General features: G+C 36.9%; 2 protein-coding genes across 3 annotated transcripts; both read right to left on the reverse strand.

The window, feature by feature from the left end:
- Positions 1 to 1,551: 1,551 nt before the first annotated feature.
- On the reverse strand, positions 1,552 to 9,256 carry pgap2 (post-GPI attachment to proteins 2). Its single transcript, XM_066645698.1, has 5 exons — positions 8,701 to 9,256; positions 7,974 to 8,223; positions 6,153 to 6,262; positions 5,073 to 5,193; positions 1,552 to 3,257 (listed from the first exon to the last, which is right to left on the reverse strand). The coding sequence occupies exons 1-5, from the start codon at positions 8,866 to 8,868 to the stop codon at positions 3,127 to 3,129; spliced, it is 780 nt and encodes a 259-aa protein (XP_066501795.1). The 5' UTR covers positions 8,869 to 9,256; the 3' UTR covers positions 1,552 to 3,126.
- A 907-nt stretch (positions 9,257 to 10,163) lies between these two features.
- ncbp3 (nuclear cap binding subunit 3) lies at positions 10,164 to 20,307 on the reverse strand. 2 transcript variants are annotated; one of them, XM_066646770.1, is made up of 13 exons: positions 19,802 to 20,307; positions 17,865 to 17,930; positions 17,657 to 17,762; positions 16,370 to 16,495; positions 13,742 to 13,870; positions 13,447 to 13,607; positions 13,216 to 13,324; positions 12,825 to 12,924; positions 12,363 to 12,472; positions 11,953 to 12,256; positions 11,689 to 11,867; positions 11,305 to 11,487; positions 10,164 to 11,170 (listed from the first exon to the last, which is right to left on the reverse strand). In XM_066646770.1, exons 1-13 carry the CDS (start codon positions 19,976 to 19,978, stop codon positions 10,866 to 10,868), a joined length of 2,055 nt encoding a protein of 684 aa, XP_066502867.1. In that variant the 5' UTR covers positions 19,979 to 20,307; the 3' UTR covers positions 10,164 to 10,865. The 2 variants fall into 2 exon arrangements, with proteins under 2 accessions (XP_066502867.1, XP_066502868.1); XM_066646771.1 differs by lacking the exon at positions 19,802 to 20,307 and adding an exon at positions 19,121 to 19,232.
- Positions 20,308 to 20,501: the final 194 nt, after the last annotated feature.

The following is a 20,501-nucleotide window of genomic DNA, read 5'->3' on the forward strand; positions in this document are numbered from 1 at the left end:
ACTCAACCCAAATTCTTTAAAACCAAGGGTTTTAATTGTTAGTTAATGATATGGGAGGTTTTTAAAAGTTACATTACCACAATACCACATTGCAGTATTTTAGACTTTGGAACATTGGTGTAATTATTTGAAGGTATTTAGCCACAAGATGAGGCCAGGTGCTGATGTTGGGTGATTCATTTCAGCTCATCCCCTATGTATAGGATGGAACCCTGTCACTTCAGAAAACACATTTTAAATTCTCTGTGGGTTGGGGTGGCTTTATACTCTTCAAGCTGATGCTGGGCATTAAGCATTGTAGCCCATTAGCAGCTCATAGTAGCTTATTTGCTGATGCTCTAGAACAGAACATTTTCATGTTTTTCTACATAGAATATATACACAGTGTGTAGGTGCACCTTAAATTAGCTAGCTTTATTATTATAAGAGATTTCCACAAACTCTTAAATCGATATTAGGATTATTTTTAGGTTTAATATTTTATATGTGATTGAATATAAAACTGAGTCAGAATCTACTATCTACATCCCATTATACAAATCCACTGCTGCTTAAAAACCACACTTGCTTAAACTTCTGTAGAGAGGAACTTTTACCAGTTACTGTATTCCTGTCACTGAGTCTTATCTGCTGAGATCATTTTTTTTTGTGTTTGGAGTGCAAGAGAGGTCAGTGGGAATTAGCCAATGGAGGAATTTCCCCCCAGAGCACTTCTGTTATGCCTGCTTCCTCTATCTCTCTCCCACTTCAGGAGTAAATAAACAGCAATCCATTATTTGACTGTTCACCCTCATCATACCATTACAGCTTGTTCACTTCTCTGCCCTTTCCTCCAGGTAGGTCCTGGTCAGAGATAGACTAGCCTGTGCCCATTATACATGGATGTTTATATATAAATCCGTATTAGATTTTCATGAAACTATTTGTTAAAAGGACAAGTTACGCACAAGCCCATCCCTCTTTGTGACAAAGGTTTTCACTAGCCCTCCGCTGGCTGACCGCAGTTATTTGACAGTCAAATGAGTTCTCAGTACTTCTATTTGTTTTTGGGCTGTTAACAGGGGTGCTTTGTTCAGAATTCTTCATTCATTTACCTGCTCTGTGAAAGACCTCTAAACCTGAGACTGGAGCCCTGTAATAAACAGACGCCAAGTAAACACACCATGAATACTGTCCTGTTCAGATCCATATTGTGTGATCAGCTATAATATGCAATGAACAGGATATACTTTATATATCTTCTTTTAAAAAACCTTTCTAAATGATAATCTAAAAAAAACGCATAAAATTATTTTCTCATAGAGAACATGACATTTATACCCCCACTAATATAAGACTTTTCACATAACCTGCATTGATATACTTCTGACGCAATCTGATTAAATATTATCACCACTGTTGGGTCAAAACCGCCAATAACTAAAATAATAACAACAGTAAAAGGAGCTTTTCCATGTAACTGAGGAAAGGAACTCCACACATTATTAAACATTTCTGCATAACTCTGTAATTAACAGGGAAACAAGGTAATTCAGAGTGTTCCAATGGGAATTTATTACACTGATCGGGGACATGACACTTAAAAAAAAAAAAAAAACACACTTTCCATAATGTAATGTATTCAAATGTGTTAATCATATGGTAAACATAAATGACCATTTTTAGAATACAGTTATTTATTTTGCACTGATCGTTGAAATTGTAAATTCACACATCAGGACAAGCATTAAACTCTGTACAATCTGGACACTGATAAAATAATTCACGATATTGAGAATTAAATAGAGAGTACCATGAAGATTATAGACCTAGAACCTGAGCGGGGTCTGATCTCAGTACAGGGCTCTATACAGTTCTTAACACAATCAGTGTTTTGTCCAGAATTATCCATTAAAAAAAAAAAAGGCAAAAAAAAAAAAACATCATGTGTAAAAATGGGATCAGTCTTAATTAACCTGTTCAGTTTGGCTCATAAATATCTACTACAAAAAATAAAACTACGAAATATCACTTTAAATCACCATAAACTCTTAATAGTAATCAGTGTGGATATGTCTGGTTATGTAATATAAATGTTTCAGCATTCAGATGCACTGGCAGTGATGGCTGGGCTAACAAAACCTTATTCTTGACATAAATTACAATCAACTGTCAAGCCACCACTTAAAATCCACTAAACGTTAAAGTAAACCTGAGACATTAACAAATATGAGGTATGCGTTACAGTTTGATTTAAACAATTCTGTTTAATTTCACCGAAAAATACAACTGTAGTTATGCAGAATTACTGAAAAAGAGCATTGTATTAGCTACAAACCCAAATGTCATGAACAAAACATGGAATGCTTTTGTGGCTTATGTGACCACAACACTTATGGTACAGGGAATAGTCAGTTGTGCTTTTTAAAGTGTGTGTTTAGAGCCCTAAAATGACAGAATCATCTATAATCCAGGCTACAGCCATACTGCATGAGTAGAGATAAATAAAGAAGAACTATTGTTACGAGAAACCAGGGCTATGTCTGGATATTGTTCATATTCAATAAAGATTAATATAAATGTACTGAACTGTAAACTATAAATTCCATCTAATACCACAGCTTACAAAGCAAAAATAGGTTTGGCTTAAACCAGAAATGGTTTTGAATTTGGAGGGAGACCTTGGAACAGGTTATTGTCTTTTAAGCACAGATAAGGCTCCTTAGTGAAATTTGGTTTTGAATGACAGGGCATTTCTCAATACTATTAATTTATTGGTACCATAAAACTGCTGAATTTTAATACATACTTTTAACAATGAGGGGAGGCTATGAAGCAACTGATAATTTTCCTAGCAAAATATATACACATCCCAGGTTAAAAATTAAGAAAATTAAATAAGCAGCGCAAATACAGTACATCACTGATACAGTAATGAATGTTTAGCAACAGTAAACAGTATAAAATAATTAGTATTTTCAACCAGATACATTTAGGCAATTTATGTAAATTTTTAAGATATAAATGCACACATACACAATGTCTATTTGATTTCTATCTTCTGCACACGCATAGTGGCCTCTCTGGGTATTTAACATGAGGGTGGGTACATTTGGTTGCCCCACTAAGGATTTTTTTTTTCATTAGTCAGATGTGCTTGCCCTCTGGTGGAGTCGTAACCATGACTGCTTTGCTTCCAAAATCCCAGAAGGCTGTCATATGAAAGGCCATGTTGGAGAGCACTACCAGATACTCACATAGTGCGAAGAGCGTGTAAACTACAGAAAGAAGAAACAAACTTATCAGAATTCATAATCTTTAATTATTATTAAAGATTCCAAAAACACTAAAGCCTGATTCAGTCTGAAAAAAACTTAAACAGTGTGAGACTGACTCTAAAGATGTGATCTACAGGAAGCACTGCAAATGACTTTTGCAGGGGTGTAACCTCCTATTGTTTCAATAGAAAACTTGATACAGCACAAATCAGTCACTTGCTGCAATTCTTTGATGTGTTTAACTCTTTAATACCTGGGCTACTAATCTACTAATGAAAGTCACTTATTCAGGTGCAGAGCAACAAAGGGGACTTGTGTTAAAGCCCCAGAAAGCTGCAGAATCATAAATCTCTACACTACCATGCATACCATACAAGAGAAGCCAATCATATTTGAACTATTATTATGCCCTATGGATTATAAAATAATCCTGACCAAAAACAAAAAAACAAATACAAACATATTTGAAACCAAGTAAAAACATATAAAACCAACATAAGTAGGTTTTATTTCCACATTTCACAAACTGATTTAGAGAGGTCTGAATATATGTTTCCTATAAACGCACAGTAAGCATTTCAAGTACCAAAAATATCCGTCATATGCCAAGAAAAGCAATAAAGTGACATCACGTGGGAACTGAGGAAATAAATTGTTGCAGTTTTGCAAGTGGAAATTTTACACATTGTTGCTTAATGTGCGAATCCTGCTGTTCAACCGTTCTTAATGATGTGCATGACATTTTCAATAGTAGACAGATATGGACTGTAGTTAGGCCAATCAAGTATACACAATAATGTAGCACATGCAGAATGAGGACTTAACCCTAACTTGGTTTCCCAAAAACAACCTGAAATATAGACACACCTGACCAGAGCTCACTCATACATACATACATACATATACACACACACATACATGCCAGTTAGATTCGATTGAGTAGGCTTTTGATACAATTCAGTTCACTATAATAAGGTGTTAAATAACACGATAGTTTCTTGTTTAAAGGAGACGATCGTTTTAAATGATTCATAATTATTCACGTAAGTTAATACTAAAAATGTGTTTTTGCTTGCATTCAAATAGATTAATGAAATACTACTAGTACAGTTGTTGTATTTGACATGTGAATTCAGAAGTATGTCTTGTTTATTAGTGTACCATATTACACTGAAATAACTTTATAGAGCCACTCTGGCAATGAAAAACAAACAATATTCAAGTTCACTATAGGCACAAATGTAGCATCAGATCAAAGAACAATGAGCTACTGAGGTAGAACATAAAAGCTTACAAAACATCCTTTGGGAAAATTGAAAATGGAACATAAAGTGGCAAATTGCAAATAATCATATACTGATTGTACCACCAGTGTACTTCAATGCGACTTTGGTTTTGTCTAGTTTTCCATTCTTCAAACCGAACTTCTTCCAATCTACATTTTAAGCTCAGCGCAGAGTTGTGGGGATAGTGTCGGACAATCTTGTCTTTCAGACGTGACTGACGACTATCATGAGAGTTAATGTGAGAGAGAGGGGGAGAGAGAGAGAGAGAGAGAGAGAGAGATTGGCCTGTTCATGCTACAAATAGACAGATTTAAATAAATAAAATGATTTAGAATCTTTGAGAGCACTGTGTTTAAATACAAATTTAGGAATTAAAGAAATGGTTACTTTTTCTAGACTTGATTTCAGGTATTTCTTTATGGAGGTTATTGTGATACTTCAGCAGCCAATCTATTTTCCTTTTACACAGGAACAGACAGATATTCAGAAATAAAAAAAATAAAGGGGTGGGGCAAAGTGTTGCACTCACTTTTTGGTTCACAATACTTGTTGTGGCGCCAGTAGAAGTAGCCAGCAACTAAACATGAGCAAAAGTTGAGAAGGAAGAGGCGGATCTTGTAGCGATATGATGTCATCTCCTGTTTCAGAGACTGGACAAAGAGAAGGAAATTGAGATATGCCATTAGAAATGGAGAAAGGCCAGCCTCAGAAAGATGAGGAGGGAGTAGAAATCGTTGAACGTTTCACCACTTCTCCTCTGCAACTGGCTGTGGTGCAAGCAGCTGGCGATAGGTTCTGTAAAAGCTCAGTCTATCTAAACCACTTCCCTTGCACACTGAACATTACACACATACTGCAACTGCACTTTCACAGCCTTAAAATAAAGAGCCTCTGTGGTCTCCAACACATCCACTCCCAGTTCACAGATATATCTACACCTCTTATTAACACAGTCTCCAGCTATACTGTCTGTGGGCAAGATGCAGTTTTGAAATGTGAAAACGTGAAAAATATTAAACATGCTTTTTTATATTGTCAATTCAGAGCTGTACAACACAATTTGGACTCTCAGCATATAACCCATCCGGGGCAGTGAACACTTACCATCACATATGCTCACAAACACACAGAGTAGATGAAATAGATGGAACACAGTTACATTACACAGTTCACAGTATGTTATCACACATCAAATTAATGCTTTTTAAATAATCAAATTACAAAATGTATATGTCAGTTAACAAATTCAGTGATCATTGCACAAATAGAACTGTTTATGCATGCAGAATATGCAAAAAAATTTAAAGACTAAATATTTTTAGTTTGATTTTATTTTTAAACATTTATATTAATCATCATTTTACATAAATAAAATGTTTTATTCCTAACCTGATTTCCTTCAAGTGTTAGCATTCGTGTTAGTTTTGAGTTACTACAATGACAATCTGTGTTATTAGTTGCTAACATTCTTTCAAGTTGTCTAAAACAGATGAGAAATAGAAGTAGGCATATTTGTAATGATATATAATGAGATGAATACGGGGTGAAGTATGCTGTGAAAATAGTGCCCTCTGCTGGTCTCGTGAGGATAAACCCAACTGAAACTTACCTCAGCAATAAAGTGATACTTTTTTGTAATCACCCACCACAGCCTGCAGGTGCACAACATGTGGACTAGAGAGCTCCCAATAAACAGGATGAAGCCATTCTTATGGAAACCTGTCGAACAACCAAAGACACATGACATCAGTCAGCTTTCTTTAGAGCCAACTGACACAAATTCATCTTTCTAATATTTTAAGCAGTAAGGTAAAGCCTCTGTGTTACACAACCTACACATTCTGAACTGCTGTACACATCTGTCTGACGGACTGAACCAATAACTCTGCTCTAACTGTCTGTATTTATAGTATTTATTTTCCATTTGCATCACTGACTGCTGTTCCTCTGTGTTAAATGTTGTCCTGGAGAAACTGTGATCCCCCACTCCCCCTCACCAAACATGTGTTGGACAGTTAGATATCACTTGCCTTTAAGGCCTAGATCAAGCACTGGACACGCTGTGGCATATTAGTTCTCATCAGAGATATAACAAAGCAAGCTCATTGAAGCCTAGAGTGCAGTGCATTTGGCTTGGAGTTGGAATCTTTAAATTTAGAAGGCACTCCAGTGACATGGGCAGTAGTCTAAACAACAATATTTCTAATAGCCTAAACAACTAATTTTACACATTTCAATTGGAGATACACCAATTTTGAATTTTGGGCTGATACGATGACCAATAATTAGCACCTTGGAGTGGCTGATACCGATAATAACCGATCATTTTTAATCTTTTTGTAATTAAAGCAAGTTTTCATTGGACTAAAGAAAAACTAATTATTTTTGGCAGAAGACAAGCCTTTTCTTCAGTATTTGTATATTTCTGTACTTTTTTATTTTATCCTTTAAGTTTAAGTGTACGTCATTTATATTTTATCAAAGAATTACTGCTGATTCAGCATGAAAGGTTTCTAGAGGGGCACTAATTAGTGCAGCACCGAGTTTGCTTTGGAGAGCAAGGGAGAGAGTGGCATAAAGCAACTCAGAGGGAGAGAGTGTTTGAGCAAGTGTTTGTAACCATTTATCATCATGTTTCAGTAATAAATTCAGAAGCTGAGTGAATAGCTGTCTATATCTATTTTCATGTGTTTTATATAAGAAGGGCTCCTACACTGTGATGTTAGAGTTGTTTAACCTGCTGTGTATGTGTTTACACCTCTATTGATGTGTGTGTGTGTGTGTGTACTGAGCATCGCACATATTTTAATTTAGTTTTTATTACGGAGAAATTTAATCCAAGAGACTGTTCTCTGCAGAAACTGCTAAAAACATCCACACGGCAGACAATTTATAGACATCAGTGCATATGCTCAAGCACAAAAAAGCACCAAGTTATTGGTTGTAATATGAGCTAAAATTCCACTATGTGACTAATAACAATAACTAAAAAAATATCCACATATCAGCAAATACTATATCGGTCACATATATATATCGTGCTAATTTCAATATATTAAAAAATCCATTACACATGTTCATTTCAAAGACTCTGGTTGACTGAGACAGTGAACTTTTGAGACAGTATGCTCCTGAGGGTGTGGTCTAAGAGTTTCAACAAGTTTTTTTGTAAAAGTCATTATAAAAAAAACCCATCTGGATGTATACAATATTTAGGTGAAATTAGATGCTTTATAAAACAATTATTTTTGATAAACAAACATGTTTTGTACATATCTAACTTAATAATCTGTAAACACGTATCTTATACACTATATACATTATAGTAATGAGGATCACACAACAATGACAAAAACAAAAACAGTTAATTGTTCTTGTTTGTGTTTAATCCTGGAAAACTAGATCCAAAATCTAGATCCAAAACACTTACTGTATGTCTCAGTAGAGGAGACATAGGTGAGTAGCAGCAATCCAATATTTTCACTCAGAGCACAAAGAAGGGTGAAGACACTCAGTAGCTGGGTCTTGAGCTGCCTCCCAAATCGTCCTCGGTAAAAGCTGAAGTAGGCTGTCGCCACCAGGAACCGTGGGGCGGAATGCAGGCCAATGCAGAAGCGCCAGATGTAACGTTCTGGAGTAAGGCTAATGGCCGCACTGATGGATGGGAGGTAGTTAAGGACCTGCAGAAAATACCCAATCATTTGCAAAAGCTATTAAACATTTACACAGCAAAAGTAAAAAGTCTGGAGTGGAAATAAATGAAACTTCTGAATTTAAACTTGAAACTGAATATGGTACATTCATGTACCTTTATAAAAAGGTACTCAAAATATAGCCTTAGGGACACCATCCCAGTGAGTTTTCTTTTCCTACTGTGTAGCAGACTCTCGGCATTGAGCATGGTGAATTTAGGCTCACGTAGAGCTGTTCAAGGGTGTCCCTTTCTATGGAGATCACATACGCTGTGCATTGTCTTTAGCTAATTTTAGTGAACAACTTAAAATATTTTGGTCAGGGGAAGCTGATAATATTTAATAACAACCGTTGTCTATGATGACCTTAATAGCTGAGCCCAGTAAGTTACGCAAATGAACGTGGGTGAAACTTGTACTTATTCCTAATGAAAAAAAAATTACGGTGGTGCATAGTATATTCACCTGGCAGTGTGTATACGTGGCCTCGTCATAGTGATAGAGAATGGAGACTGTGATACATGCGATGAATCCGAGCAGCGGCAGGCACACGGTTCCCACGGCGAAGAGAGTGAAGGGCAGGCGGAACAGCGGTTTATCTCGGTCCACCGCTCCGTACGAACCCTCGAGCATCCTGCCGCAGCGGATAAAACCTCTTAACCTTTAATAACACCACTCCACCGACAAGCACGTCCCCGCCGCTCTTGTTATTTCCATTTTACCTCACCGAGGCCTTTACTGACACGTCCCCACTTCTACTGCATGTCTGCGGGAAATTAATCCCCAAAACCCCGTCCCAGATAAAATCTCGGGCGGTTAGCCTGAAGCTCTGTCAACGCTAACTGCTTCGTTACACAGCGGTGCTTCTAAACAGTCTGATAACGGATAGCCACCCTACACAAAGCTGCTTTAAACTGACCCCAAAAACAAACACACAGTAGATGATAGTTGTTCCAGTGTTCTAACAGATACATACAGAAATAATTGAACAACGACAGTACCGGAGAGAGAAACAGACAGGGAATAGTATTTAAGGGCTTTTAGCTTGAAAAGCTATCTTCAAAACAAAAGTCCTCTTCTAATTATGGTTCCGCATTTCTACATTGAAACTAATTTCAATCTCTTACTACATAAAGTTGTTGGTGGGGGCTAAAGAACAGTGATGAGTGAAGATAGAGGCAGGGATGAGCAGTGGATAAAGATGGAAATAACTGATAAATGTACATTTTGGGCTAACAGTAATGAATGTTATTGGGTTTACATTGATGACTGGAAAGCACTTGTACATAAGATGCCAAAATATTAAGAGGCTTTTAACAGTTTTTATATTTAAAGAATCGCTCTATGCATTTCAATCAGTTAAATAAACCTCTCCCTTAGATTTACCAGTGTCCAATATACTGGCAATGTTCAACCCTCAATTTTTCCTTCTGTTAGTCAAATGGAGTATTTAAATTAGTCCTTGAACCAAGTGGACAATTACACTGAGGGCATGATGTATTGCATTTGTTTTAAGCCTCTAAATATTAACTTCCATTTTGACATATTATTTTGTACATAATATAAGATACAATATATGGTAATCTGAATTTAGCCACAAGGTTTGGGGAAAGGTGAAACCTGTTCAGTAACAACTTTTGAGAGTATTTCCTTACATCTTTACCCTGCATTTACAAAACCAGTAGTAGAACTAGTTTAAAAAAAATCTAAAATATAGTTAAATCCGTTCTCCAATTGCATTAAATATTTGAAGAGGTATTATTTGAATACTATAGAACAAATCCATTACAAATTGACAAGTACACATGCCAAAATTAATGTAACTTTTTTGATTTACTTCGGGTTAACACTGAAACTTAATGAAGAACCCAATAAATTAACACCACAATTCTTAGGATTATGTAAAAAAAATTTATTTTCACATACAATAACTTTTTTTTCCTGTTTTTGCTTGTTGAATTCACTGACCATGTTTGGGAATGTAGGCCACTCACTTTTTTTTTTTTTTTTTTGTATAATGACCATAATATAGGTTGGCTCCAGTATTGTACACCATATTCAGGACTGAATTTACAAGAGTACTAATCAATCAGTGTCCAGTGTATTTTTCCAATATTGTCTGCAAAAATGATTTAGGATGTGCAAGCCCATAGTTTTCTTCCACATCAATAACTTGGTAAAACTTTCTCAAGTTTGTGATCTAGCTTCCTGTAAAACTGACTATTCTGGCTGACAGAATATTCACCACGAAAGTACTCTTGTAATACACTGAAGAAACTGCTTGTTTTTCAGTCCCATCATGAGATCTACTCTTAATTTTAACTTGGTGCATCACCATAAAATGCATATGGGCCCTGAAGATGCATAATCCACAACCAATTACAACATTTTTTTAAAGAAAGACCAAAAAAGGAAAAACATGACAAAGAAATGTTCTTCTTCCTTATTGACCCTTCTTTAAACACAATGAATTCCAGCATTCCCTGTCTTTTAATGTTCAAAGAAGTTTATTGCCAGGATCCAAGTATGTACTAGGGTTGGAGTGAAGGTATCTATTTGTAAGGGTCTTGTCAGGAATTCTGCAACATGTTTTCTCTCTTGTTCCTCATGGATTGACTCTCTACTCCTTCTCAGGAGTCACTGTCAGAGCCATTGCTGCCGTCTCTGCTGATCTCGATCTGCAGTGAGGGAAGGTTGTCTAGACGGCTTTTCTTCATTTTGCTGGACTGCTGCTCCTTCTGCTTGATCATGGCCCCCCACATTTTCTGTAGCTGAGAATCATCATCTTCACCATTATAATCGTTGACTCCATCAGAGTCCACTTCATCCCGTTGCTGATTCCCCCGTGAGAATGAAGGACTGCTACCTTTCCGGCCAGAAAGGTTACGATTGCCTTCGCCATCTTTAGATGGTCCTAGTCGGCTCCATAAACCACCTAAGAGAAACACAGACAGGAGAAAGGTGAAGATGGAGCACACACAAGATAAAAAAAAAAAATCTAAGAATCACTACAGAAAGTTAGTATTAATGTGAGAATCAAAGATGTGTTATGAGTTTATGTTGCATTACCTGACTTTTTATCTTTGGATGATTCTGAGTAGAGACCTCGTGTTTCCTGTTTTGACACCCCAAGTCTGCTGTGAACATCGGACAGAGGTTCCCTATGAGAAGTTGTATTCCTCAGGGGGACAGGAGAGACAGAACGTTGTCTCTCTGGAGAGTGCAGTCTCTTCCCCAACCTCTGTCTCACATCTACAATGAGAAAATGGCAGATAAGGAATCAAATGTAAAGAGAATGCAAAACGGGTTTAAATTTTTCTTATTAACATTTTATTTAGTAGTTATGATTTTGGGGGGGATTAAAGCCTTTCATAACATAGGCGAACTCACTTATCCATGTTTTTTTTAAATTATTTACTAAACCCACTGCAAAAGAGAAGCGACATATCTAACCTGTCTTCCCACTGGAGGCCACAAATGGACGTGTTCTCTGATGAGTGAGGCCCTGTCTTTTCTCCTCCAGTAACTGCCTGACATCGGTAACTTTCTCTGATGTAGATTTATTCCCACTGCTACCAATGCGACTTCGTACACCACTACTGGAAGAGCCAGAGTCACTCCGAACCGAATTTCTGGGAAGAATATGACAAAGAGACATGCTTTGTAAAAAGAATCATTACTCCTTTTAAAGCAATATGAGAGATTCTGAAAACTTACCGAATGCTCTTAAGATTGCTCTCTACTTCATCAGCATACATGGTCATCTTCATGCTCTTTTTAGGTGAAGGTGTTGAAATCATCTTCAGCTCTAGATCATAGTCCATTTCGTCAGAATCTGAAGATGCTGAGGATGAGCCTAAACGACTATGCAGCCCCCCTTCTCCAATTCTTGAACTTTTATCTTTGTCTAACCGATCTCGGTACTCAACAACTCTATCGTCAGCATCCATGTCTTCCTCTTTATCCTCCTCCTCTTCTTCTTCTTCTTCAATGGGCTCCTCTGGCAGATTTACCAGATCAGCTGTAATTAGAAAAATAGTGAAATTACCATCTTTCTACATCCTGGAATTTACTGAGATGTCAAAATGAAATCCAAATTCATCATCACCTAATTTGATTTTTAATACCTGAATGTCTGTGTGTGTAAGGTGGCGTGTGTCCCATACTGTCACCAATTAAGGTCTTTTTGGTCTTTAGAACATCACGCTGGATTCTTCGTGTATGGTACCTGCGTTTCCTAAAGAAATAAAAGAAAATGACAAATTATAATTTTCCATATATCTTCTTCATTTTAAAGGAATAGATGGAACTGCCTACATTTACTAAAATACTAAGTAACTACATTAGCTACTGCCTGCAAACTAAAAATGAAGAGGAAAAATAAGTAAGTAAATAAATAATCAATCTTATTTTGGCACCCAATACATTAATTATTTAAACTGATGATTTAAGATTTAATTCATTAACTCATTTAACTTAAAGTGTAATTTCAAGTTATTTTGGAAAATAGTAATTTTCCAAAGAGTAAATAAAATAGTTGCTGATGAAGATTTATAAACTCAGAGCTGAAAAATAAATGATTCTCTTACCAAGAATTACTAAGGATGCCTTTCATGCCTCCATAATTTGGATTGCCATATTTCATGTAGTACCGACTCCGCCTTGCTGCACCCAACTCCTTTTTGTCATCTGTTGAAACCAAAGGCAATAATTGCATCACTCCAGAATTCAAAGTGGGATTCTGATTTAAAGCATTGGTACTAGTGAGCACTTAATTATTAGAGCAGAGATTTGAGTGCCTTCTCACATTGTGGTGTATTTAGATAAAACAAACTTGTTCCAAATGAAGGCTATGGTGGAAAAACTTAAAGCAAATCCAAAACATCAGAGATAAGATTCAACATGTTTGAACCTTATAAAATTGTAACGTCACTGTAATTAGTATTTGTCATTAACTACAGAGCTAATGTGTTCTCTCACCCTGGGTGGCAAAACGAAGAAACAGCTTATTTCCCTTGAAGGTTTTTGTTACAGGCCGCAGGTCATTCCGGAGCAGAGAATCTCGCTCTGCCTGAGTGAGCAGGTCTGTCTAAGGGCCAGAGAATACATCATCTAATAACCTCACGCAAAAACTCTTAAATTCAGCAAAAGAACAGAAAAAATCTGTCATGTATTTGCAAATACTTTGGGCAATTCTGTCATTCTGTTTACCTCAGAACCTCCATGTGTTGTGTTTTTCTTTGTCTCCTCTTCACTTTCACTCGCTTTCCCCTCACTATCATCACTGCTCTTATCTGCTTTCACCACCACGTCATCATCATCGTCAACCTCACCTTCCTCTTCTTCATCGTCGGAACCATGCGTTCGGGAAGCTATAAAAACCACATGGAAACATGCCTTTGTTAGGTAAAGTTGTCCAAACCTACCACATCTTGGGGAACTAAACATTGATTCTTTGGCAAGAAACTCCAAAAACACTTAGATTAAAAGGACTGACAGGACTAACCTCTTTGTTCTTTGACTGGAAGGCTTGTGGTCTTGGAGACAGCAGTCCCGGCAACCTTTTCGTCGGGCATTTGGCTCATGTTAATAAGAGCTCGTGTTGAAGTTATGTCATCCAACCAAACTACGTTGCCTGAGAACAAACGAATGAACAATGTTTTTAAGAATTACATTGTAAATGTACAAACATATCAGCAGCTTTATTATAACATATATACACTTTATCAGTTATGCAATTATCCCATCAGTCAATCTATTGGCATTAGCACAAAGAATTAAAATATACTGACATGGGTTAAGAACCTATGATCACAAACATCAGAATGGGGGGTGGGGGTGGAATACATAAGTGGATTTCTAAATTACTTTGTCCATGGCTTGTTTGTTGGTGCCAGACAGGGTGGTCTCAATATTTTGAAACAAACAAATAAATAATAATAATAATCTGGATTTTGTGCCAGCAAACATCTAGGTGTGCAAACCTGTATAAATGATATGTATGATAAAAATACAACAAAACATTCAGTTCATGGCAGATCTTCTACCTTACTCTCCGGAAGCATACATTAATGTATTTAATCACTCATTACAATAATAGTAATCAGAGAATTATCTCTGAACATACATCCCACCAAAACTTAAGGAAGGTGGGCTGCAACGGCACAAGACCACATCAGATTCCACTCCTGTATTCCAACAAGAGTCTAAGACAATAGTGGGCATATGCTCACCAACTGGTGATTTGGAACTTAGAGATTAGATTACTGATTAAAACCCAAATTCCAGTGAAGTTGGGACGTGGTGTAAAACATAAATAAAAACACAATACAATGATTTGCAAATCCTTTTCAACTTATATTTAATTGAAGACACTACAAAGACAAGATATTTAAATGTTCAAATGGATTAACTTTGTTTTTTGCAAATATTCAGTGTCCATAGGTGTGAATGTGTGTATTGCCCCGTGGAAGGACTGGTGCCCCCTCCAAAGTGTTTTCCTCCCTTGCTCCCAATGATTCCAGGTAGGCTCTGGACCCACCGCGACCCTGAACTGGATAAGCGGTAATAGATAATGAATGAATGAATAATGCACCACACATTTTCAATGGGAGACAGGTCTGGACTGCAAGCAGGCTTGTCTAGTACCCACACTCTTACTACAAAGCCACGCTATTGTAACACGTGCAGAATGTGGTTTGGCATCATCTTGCTAAAATAAGCAGGGATGTCCCTGAAAAAAGATGTTGCTTGAATGGCAGCATATGTTGCTCCAAAACCTGTATGTACCTTTCAGCATTAATGGTGCCTTTACAGATGTGCAAGTTACCCATGGGCACTAACACACCCCCATACCATCTTTTGAACTTCGCGCTGATAACAATCCGGACAGTCCTTTTTCTCTTTGGCCCAGAGGACACAATGTCCATGATTTCCAAAAACAATTTGAAATATGGATGTGTCAAACCACAAGACCCTTTTCCACTCTGTGTCAGTCCATCTCAGATGAACTCGGGCCCAGAGAAGCTGGCGGTGTTTCTGGGTCATGTTGATATATGGCTTTCGCTTTGCATGGTAGAGTTTTAACTTGCACTTGTAGATGGAGCGATGAACTGTGTTCACTGACAATGGTTTTCTGAAGTGTTCCTGAGCCCATGTGGTAATATCTGTTACAGAATGATGTCGGTTTTTAATGCAGTGGGATCAAAGATCACAGGCATTCAATGATGGTTTTCGGCCTTGCCACTTACTTACAGAGATTTCTCCAAATGCTCTGAATCTTTTGATATTATGGACTGTAGATTATGAAATCCCTAAAATCCTTGCAATTGTACGTTGAGAAACGTTGCTCTTAAACTGCTGGACGATTTGTTCACGCAGTTGTTCACAAAGTGGTGAACCTTGCCCCATCTTTACTTTTGAATTACTGAGCCCTTTGAGGATGTTACCTTTATACCCAATCATGACACTCACCTGTTTCTTATTAACCTGTTCTGTATGGAACATTCCACAGGTGGTGTTTGAGCAATCCTCAAATTTCAAAAGTCTTTTGTTGCCCTGTCCCAACTTTTGGAACATGTTGCAGGCCTCAAATTCAAAATGAATGAATATTTAGAGACAAATAAATAAAGTTTCTGTTTGAACATTAAATATCTTGTCTTTGTAGTGTATTCAACTGAATATAGGTTGAAAAAGATTTGCAAATCATCGTATTCTGTTTTTTATTTTTGTTTTACACAACGTCCCAACTTCATTGGAATTGTGGAATTGGGGTTGTAGATTAGGGTCAGAATTTGGCGTATGCAAAATGAACCCTTGGGCTCAATATGTCCTGTGTCACCAGTTCTAAGCACCAATCAGTGCCTTTTGGTAGTGAGGTCTAGCGTGAAGAATGTTTTATATAAACACTGGGCCCCTCGAATATCAATTAAACATCTTTTTTTTGTTGTCTTTTTGTCAAACAAGCATGATCTTGTGCCTTGCCCCCCCCCCAAAAAAAACCTTTGTATCTCTATTCTGAAGGTTTGTAGTATATTACACTACATTATTGGAAAACAGCAGCTTAAAATGTTTTGGACAGGTCTGTGTGTGTTAATAAAATTTACAGTCAACAAAATAATGTAATTTAACTTACAGGATGCGTCATCAATCCACTCAATATGAGCTGGAGGATATTCCTTAAAATAACCAAACACATCCTGGGTGCTCATGTCATCAACACCTGTTAGATGCAAAGCCTCCAGTCTTATTTTTGGAATTGCTAGAAAAGATGAACAAGACAAAAAATTAAACATTTTATTATAAAACCTTTCAAGCAGACACATTGACAGATTTCTTGGCCATTATTTGACTATATAAAAAACCTTAAACTAGAACATAAACAAACAGTGAAACAAACTAAATACTGAAATCATTAAAAACATTTTACTGCTTAGTCCCAGCAGTGCCACGGCAAGGTATTTCAGCAGAACATTTAATCAAACCATGACCTTCTCAACTTCAGTGACAATTTTCAGCAATGTGCAGGTATTATTATATATATATTATTCTACATTAAATTCATAAAGTTATTTTCAAGAAAGACTCTTACAGCAAACAATACATTGAACAAGCAGCACAGAGCATCATACAAACTGCAAGGTACTTAAATATCAAGGAAATAAATCAAATGGGTTATAATAAGTTTTAGTGACAACCTGTGTTTCAAGTTTAGATTTGAACATGGACAATTTCATTGTTGAATGCATGGTTCTAGAGATGTGGAGCAAGTCTAGAGCAAGCTGTGGAGATTTGCAGAATGAATAGTGAGCAGGCCATCAGAAGACAACCTGAGAGTCTGCTGAGGTTTATAGGGTTAGGAAGAACAATTGTGTATTGATGTGAACAGTGTGAGTTAGGAGAACAGCAGCAGAATTTTGGACCGTTTGCAGTTTATGCAGTAATCTAAAGCTTATTAGAAAACAGTAAGGTGTGAATGAGTTTCAGCAGCAGACTAGGAAAGAGAGACTTATCTCCCTTGGCACTTTACTCTTCCTAACAGAAGAGCATATCCAATTATTGTCCTACACTGCTAGTGTCACCAGAAATGTAGATTATAAAGAAGAGAAGAAATCATGTCACAGCCAGTCTAACTTCAAATTAGTACCAATTTTAAAATGAGCAAACACCTAAATATAGCATCAGCATGTATATAAATACATACCTTTTAATATATTTACCTATTTAAATATAAAATACCTTTTAGCAAGTGTGACTTGTCTACACTGATGGCATGCATTTCCAGAAAGTTAATTTGATGATCCTTTTAATGACAAAGCTATACATTTATTGGCTCATCTGGAGTTGACCAGTTACACAGAATAATAGAATTTAATATTATTATTATCATCTTTTTAATACCCATATAAAGTGCACACATTACCTTTTTTTATCAGTTCTCTATCCAAAACCACATTCCTCTGAGCAAGAGTGTCCTCAGCACGGAAGTGGAAACGCCTCGCTCTCTTTTCCTTTTTCTCAATTGCCTCCTAAATAAACATCAATGATCAAACACCTCAAGCCACCATACAAAAACTAAGGAATATTTCTTACTGATGCTAATGTTTCCACATCTGCCAACAGGGACCTACCTTGGACGTTACATCTATCCCAGTAATGAAGGTGCCTGCCTTGTTTTCATACCGTCGGCTTGTGTCCTGAGAAGACATCACAGTAATTAATACAGCTAATACATATACACACACACATTAACACCATGTGTTTATATATATATATTTATATTTGATTTCAAGTAAATGAACAGTTGCGGTTACATTTTCTATTTTGTGCTAGAGATTAGTTAACATTTTTTTTTAGATATTACATATATATATATATATATATATATATATAAATTAAATATAAAATATTTTTTGCTATATTTTAGTCTTGGCTCAAGCACCCAACCTTTGCAAAAAGAAGTTTGACTACAGATCTAAAAGCTAATTGCCATGGGATATGAGAAAATGTCAGACTTTAGGTTTTTCAATGTTTTCTTGTGTATGCTTTAGATGGTACACTACAAAATAGTGTGCTCCCACACGTCTAGATACTACCATTAGAGAATACAGAATAAACATGTCAAGTTCCAAAATGTGGATTATGGAGTACAGAACAGCAGTCATTCATTTTGTCAAGAATGCTACACACAGAAGGAATTAGTCTTAACTTACTGAACAGGTTTTACAGATTAGACATGTAGATATATTTACATGTAACAACAATTCAAGGAATTGTTAATATTAACACATATGTCTTCAATTAAGTGTGTATGTATGTATGTATACACAAACTTTATGGAAAATAAATCTTATGGATGGAGCCCACTGGATGAAAGTACATGTTTGTTTGTTTGTTTGTACATGTGTGCAGAGTTTACGGAGTACAAAATTGCATATCGTAATATTTATTGATGTAACTTACTAAAATCATTTCATTGCTTTTCATAACCACCCTTCTCCTTAGTTGTGGCTCAAGAGTAAGAGCTGCTAGCCGTGGAATATATAAGCTTAGTTAGAGAAAGAAGCAGTTTGGTGAAATTTGTTCAGACACCTTGCTGCTGGCTGCAATGGAGCACGTATATTCTCACAATATAAAATAACAATCAAATAATAATAAAATAATCCCCACTGATATAGAAATAACCGTAACTATTTTTCAGAGTACTGCTTCATTCTTGTGGGATATGAATAATGTACATGGATGTAAAAGTACATTAAACATTTTACTACATAGCAATATTCTAAAGTTTGAGCCACTGTTTCCCAAAGGAGAAGTCAGAAAGTAGGTAAGATCTTAATGTTAGTTAAGATCACGAAAACTGCTGACTTAAAAAAACAATAGTTACCTGAAAATGAGCGAAACAAAGGGCACAAAACTATCCGAAATACTACAATTCCAAACTTTCCGAATCAACAAAAACATAGCTAGCAGATCAGCTAATGCAAATGCTTGATCTAGCACTAGCGGCTCTTGACCGTGATTCGAATCAATTGAACAGTGGCTCACATGGCAGAGTCGACTCTTTCAACTGAGCTGCAGTGCCCAAGTTTTTGCTCCAAATATTAAAAATATCGTTTAGTTTCAATTCGCTTCATCTACCGTTACGACGATCAGCCTCACGTTTTTTATTAGGGATGGAGTCGGTTCTAAATGTTGAACCTAAACAGAGAATCGACTCCTTTGTAAATGACACACCACTAGCAGCTTACAGCTAATGTTAGCTACCATGTCGTTAAATAATGTTAGCACTAGCAGGAAAACTTGGCGCCGGAGCTTTATTCGCGATAATTTATATTACATGTAAAATTATTGTACAGTATCAATTAAAGATGATAAACGCAATCTTCACAGATGTAAACAGACATGTCCATATGTAAATATAACAGATACATTTTGAAAACACAAAGCAGGAGAATGTGGATCACTCGGATCTCTGTGGCGGTGAAGCCAAGATACGATGAACTCTCAACAGCTTATTCAACAGGAAACATCGAGGCCTGAGGCCCGCGGCTCCGAGTGAACTCACCGGCAGCAGTTGTTTCAGACTCCGGTTAACTGGGATTGACTCGAGCTCTCCCTCCTCCACTTCCATGGGCTCCGCTTCTCGGGCGACCCGGTCCGAATCGGAGTCCGAGTCCGAGTCCGAGCGCTCCGAGCCGCTCTCGGCTTTAACCGATATCTGCAGACTGCGAACCGCCGCCATGAGCACGGACTACGCAGATCAGCGCCCAGTCAGTCCACACCACATCCAACAACGAACAGCAGACCACCTCAACACTTCCGAACAGAGCGGATAACAGACTCTCAGCAAACCAGCAGGCAGGATAGGAGGAGAGAAGTAGAAAGTGAGACACTATAGCCCGCCCACCTTCAATCGTTATTAAAACCTCTTCTTGATTAAAGTTGGCTAGTTAGACCAAAACCACACCCAGTATTTTACTTAAGCGAAATAATGACACAGACTTGAGTAGATTAGACCAAGATTCTTCCGTCCTCTACTGGAAAAGGAAAAGGAATTTGCTAGGTTGATTAAGTCATAATAAAGAGATAATACGTCATAATGGAAAAGGTGTTTTGGTGTTTTGCATATTGATTTCTGGGCGGACCCAATAATATTATTACTCACGGTCTGGGCTGCTAAATCACAGTTATGAGAAAGTCATCAGAACATATCATTGCTATGAATTCCAATGTTTAATGCTTATTTTTAATCACAAAGTCAGAAT

The sequence above is a fragment of the Hoplias malabaricus genome, chromosome 15 (assembly GCF_029633855.1).
Source record: "Hoplias malabaricus isolate fHopMal1 chromosome 15, fHopMal1.hap1, whole genome shotgun sequence".
Lineage (NCBI taxonomy): Eukaryota > Metazoa > Chordata > Actinopteri > Characiformes > Erythrinidae > Hoplias > Hoplias malabaricus.

Excerpts from the sequence above, each read along its gene's own strand:
- pgap2 (XM_066645698.1), bottom strand. The coding sequence starts at position 8,868 with ATGCTCGAGGGTTCGTACGGAGCGGTGGACCGAGATAAACCGCTGTTC. Across the intron at positions 5,194-6,152 it reads AGTATCACTTTATTGCTGAG|TCTCTGAAACAGGAGATGAC; the intron begins GTAAGTTTCAGT and ends CTCTTTGTCCAG. Across the intron at positions 3,258-5,072 it reads CAAGTATTGTGAACCAAAAA|TTTACACGCTCTTCGCACTA; the intron begins GTGAGTGCAACA and ends TTCTTTCTGTAG.
- ncbp3 (XM_066646770.1), bottom strand. The coding sequence starts at position 19,978 with ATGGCGGCGGTTCGCAGTCTGCAGATATCGGTTAAAGCCGAGAGCGGC. Across the intron at positions 17,763-17,864 it reads GGATAGATGTAACGTCCAAG|GAGGCAATTGAGAAAAAGGA; the intron begins GTAGGTCCCTGT and ends ATGTTTATTTAG. Across the intron at positions 16,496-17,656 it reads TAGAGAACTGATAAAAAAAG|CAATTCCAAAAATAAGACTG; the intron begins GTAATGTGTGCA and ends CATCTTTTCTAG.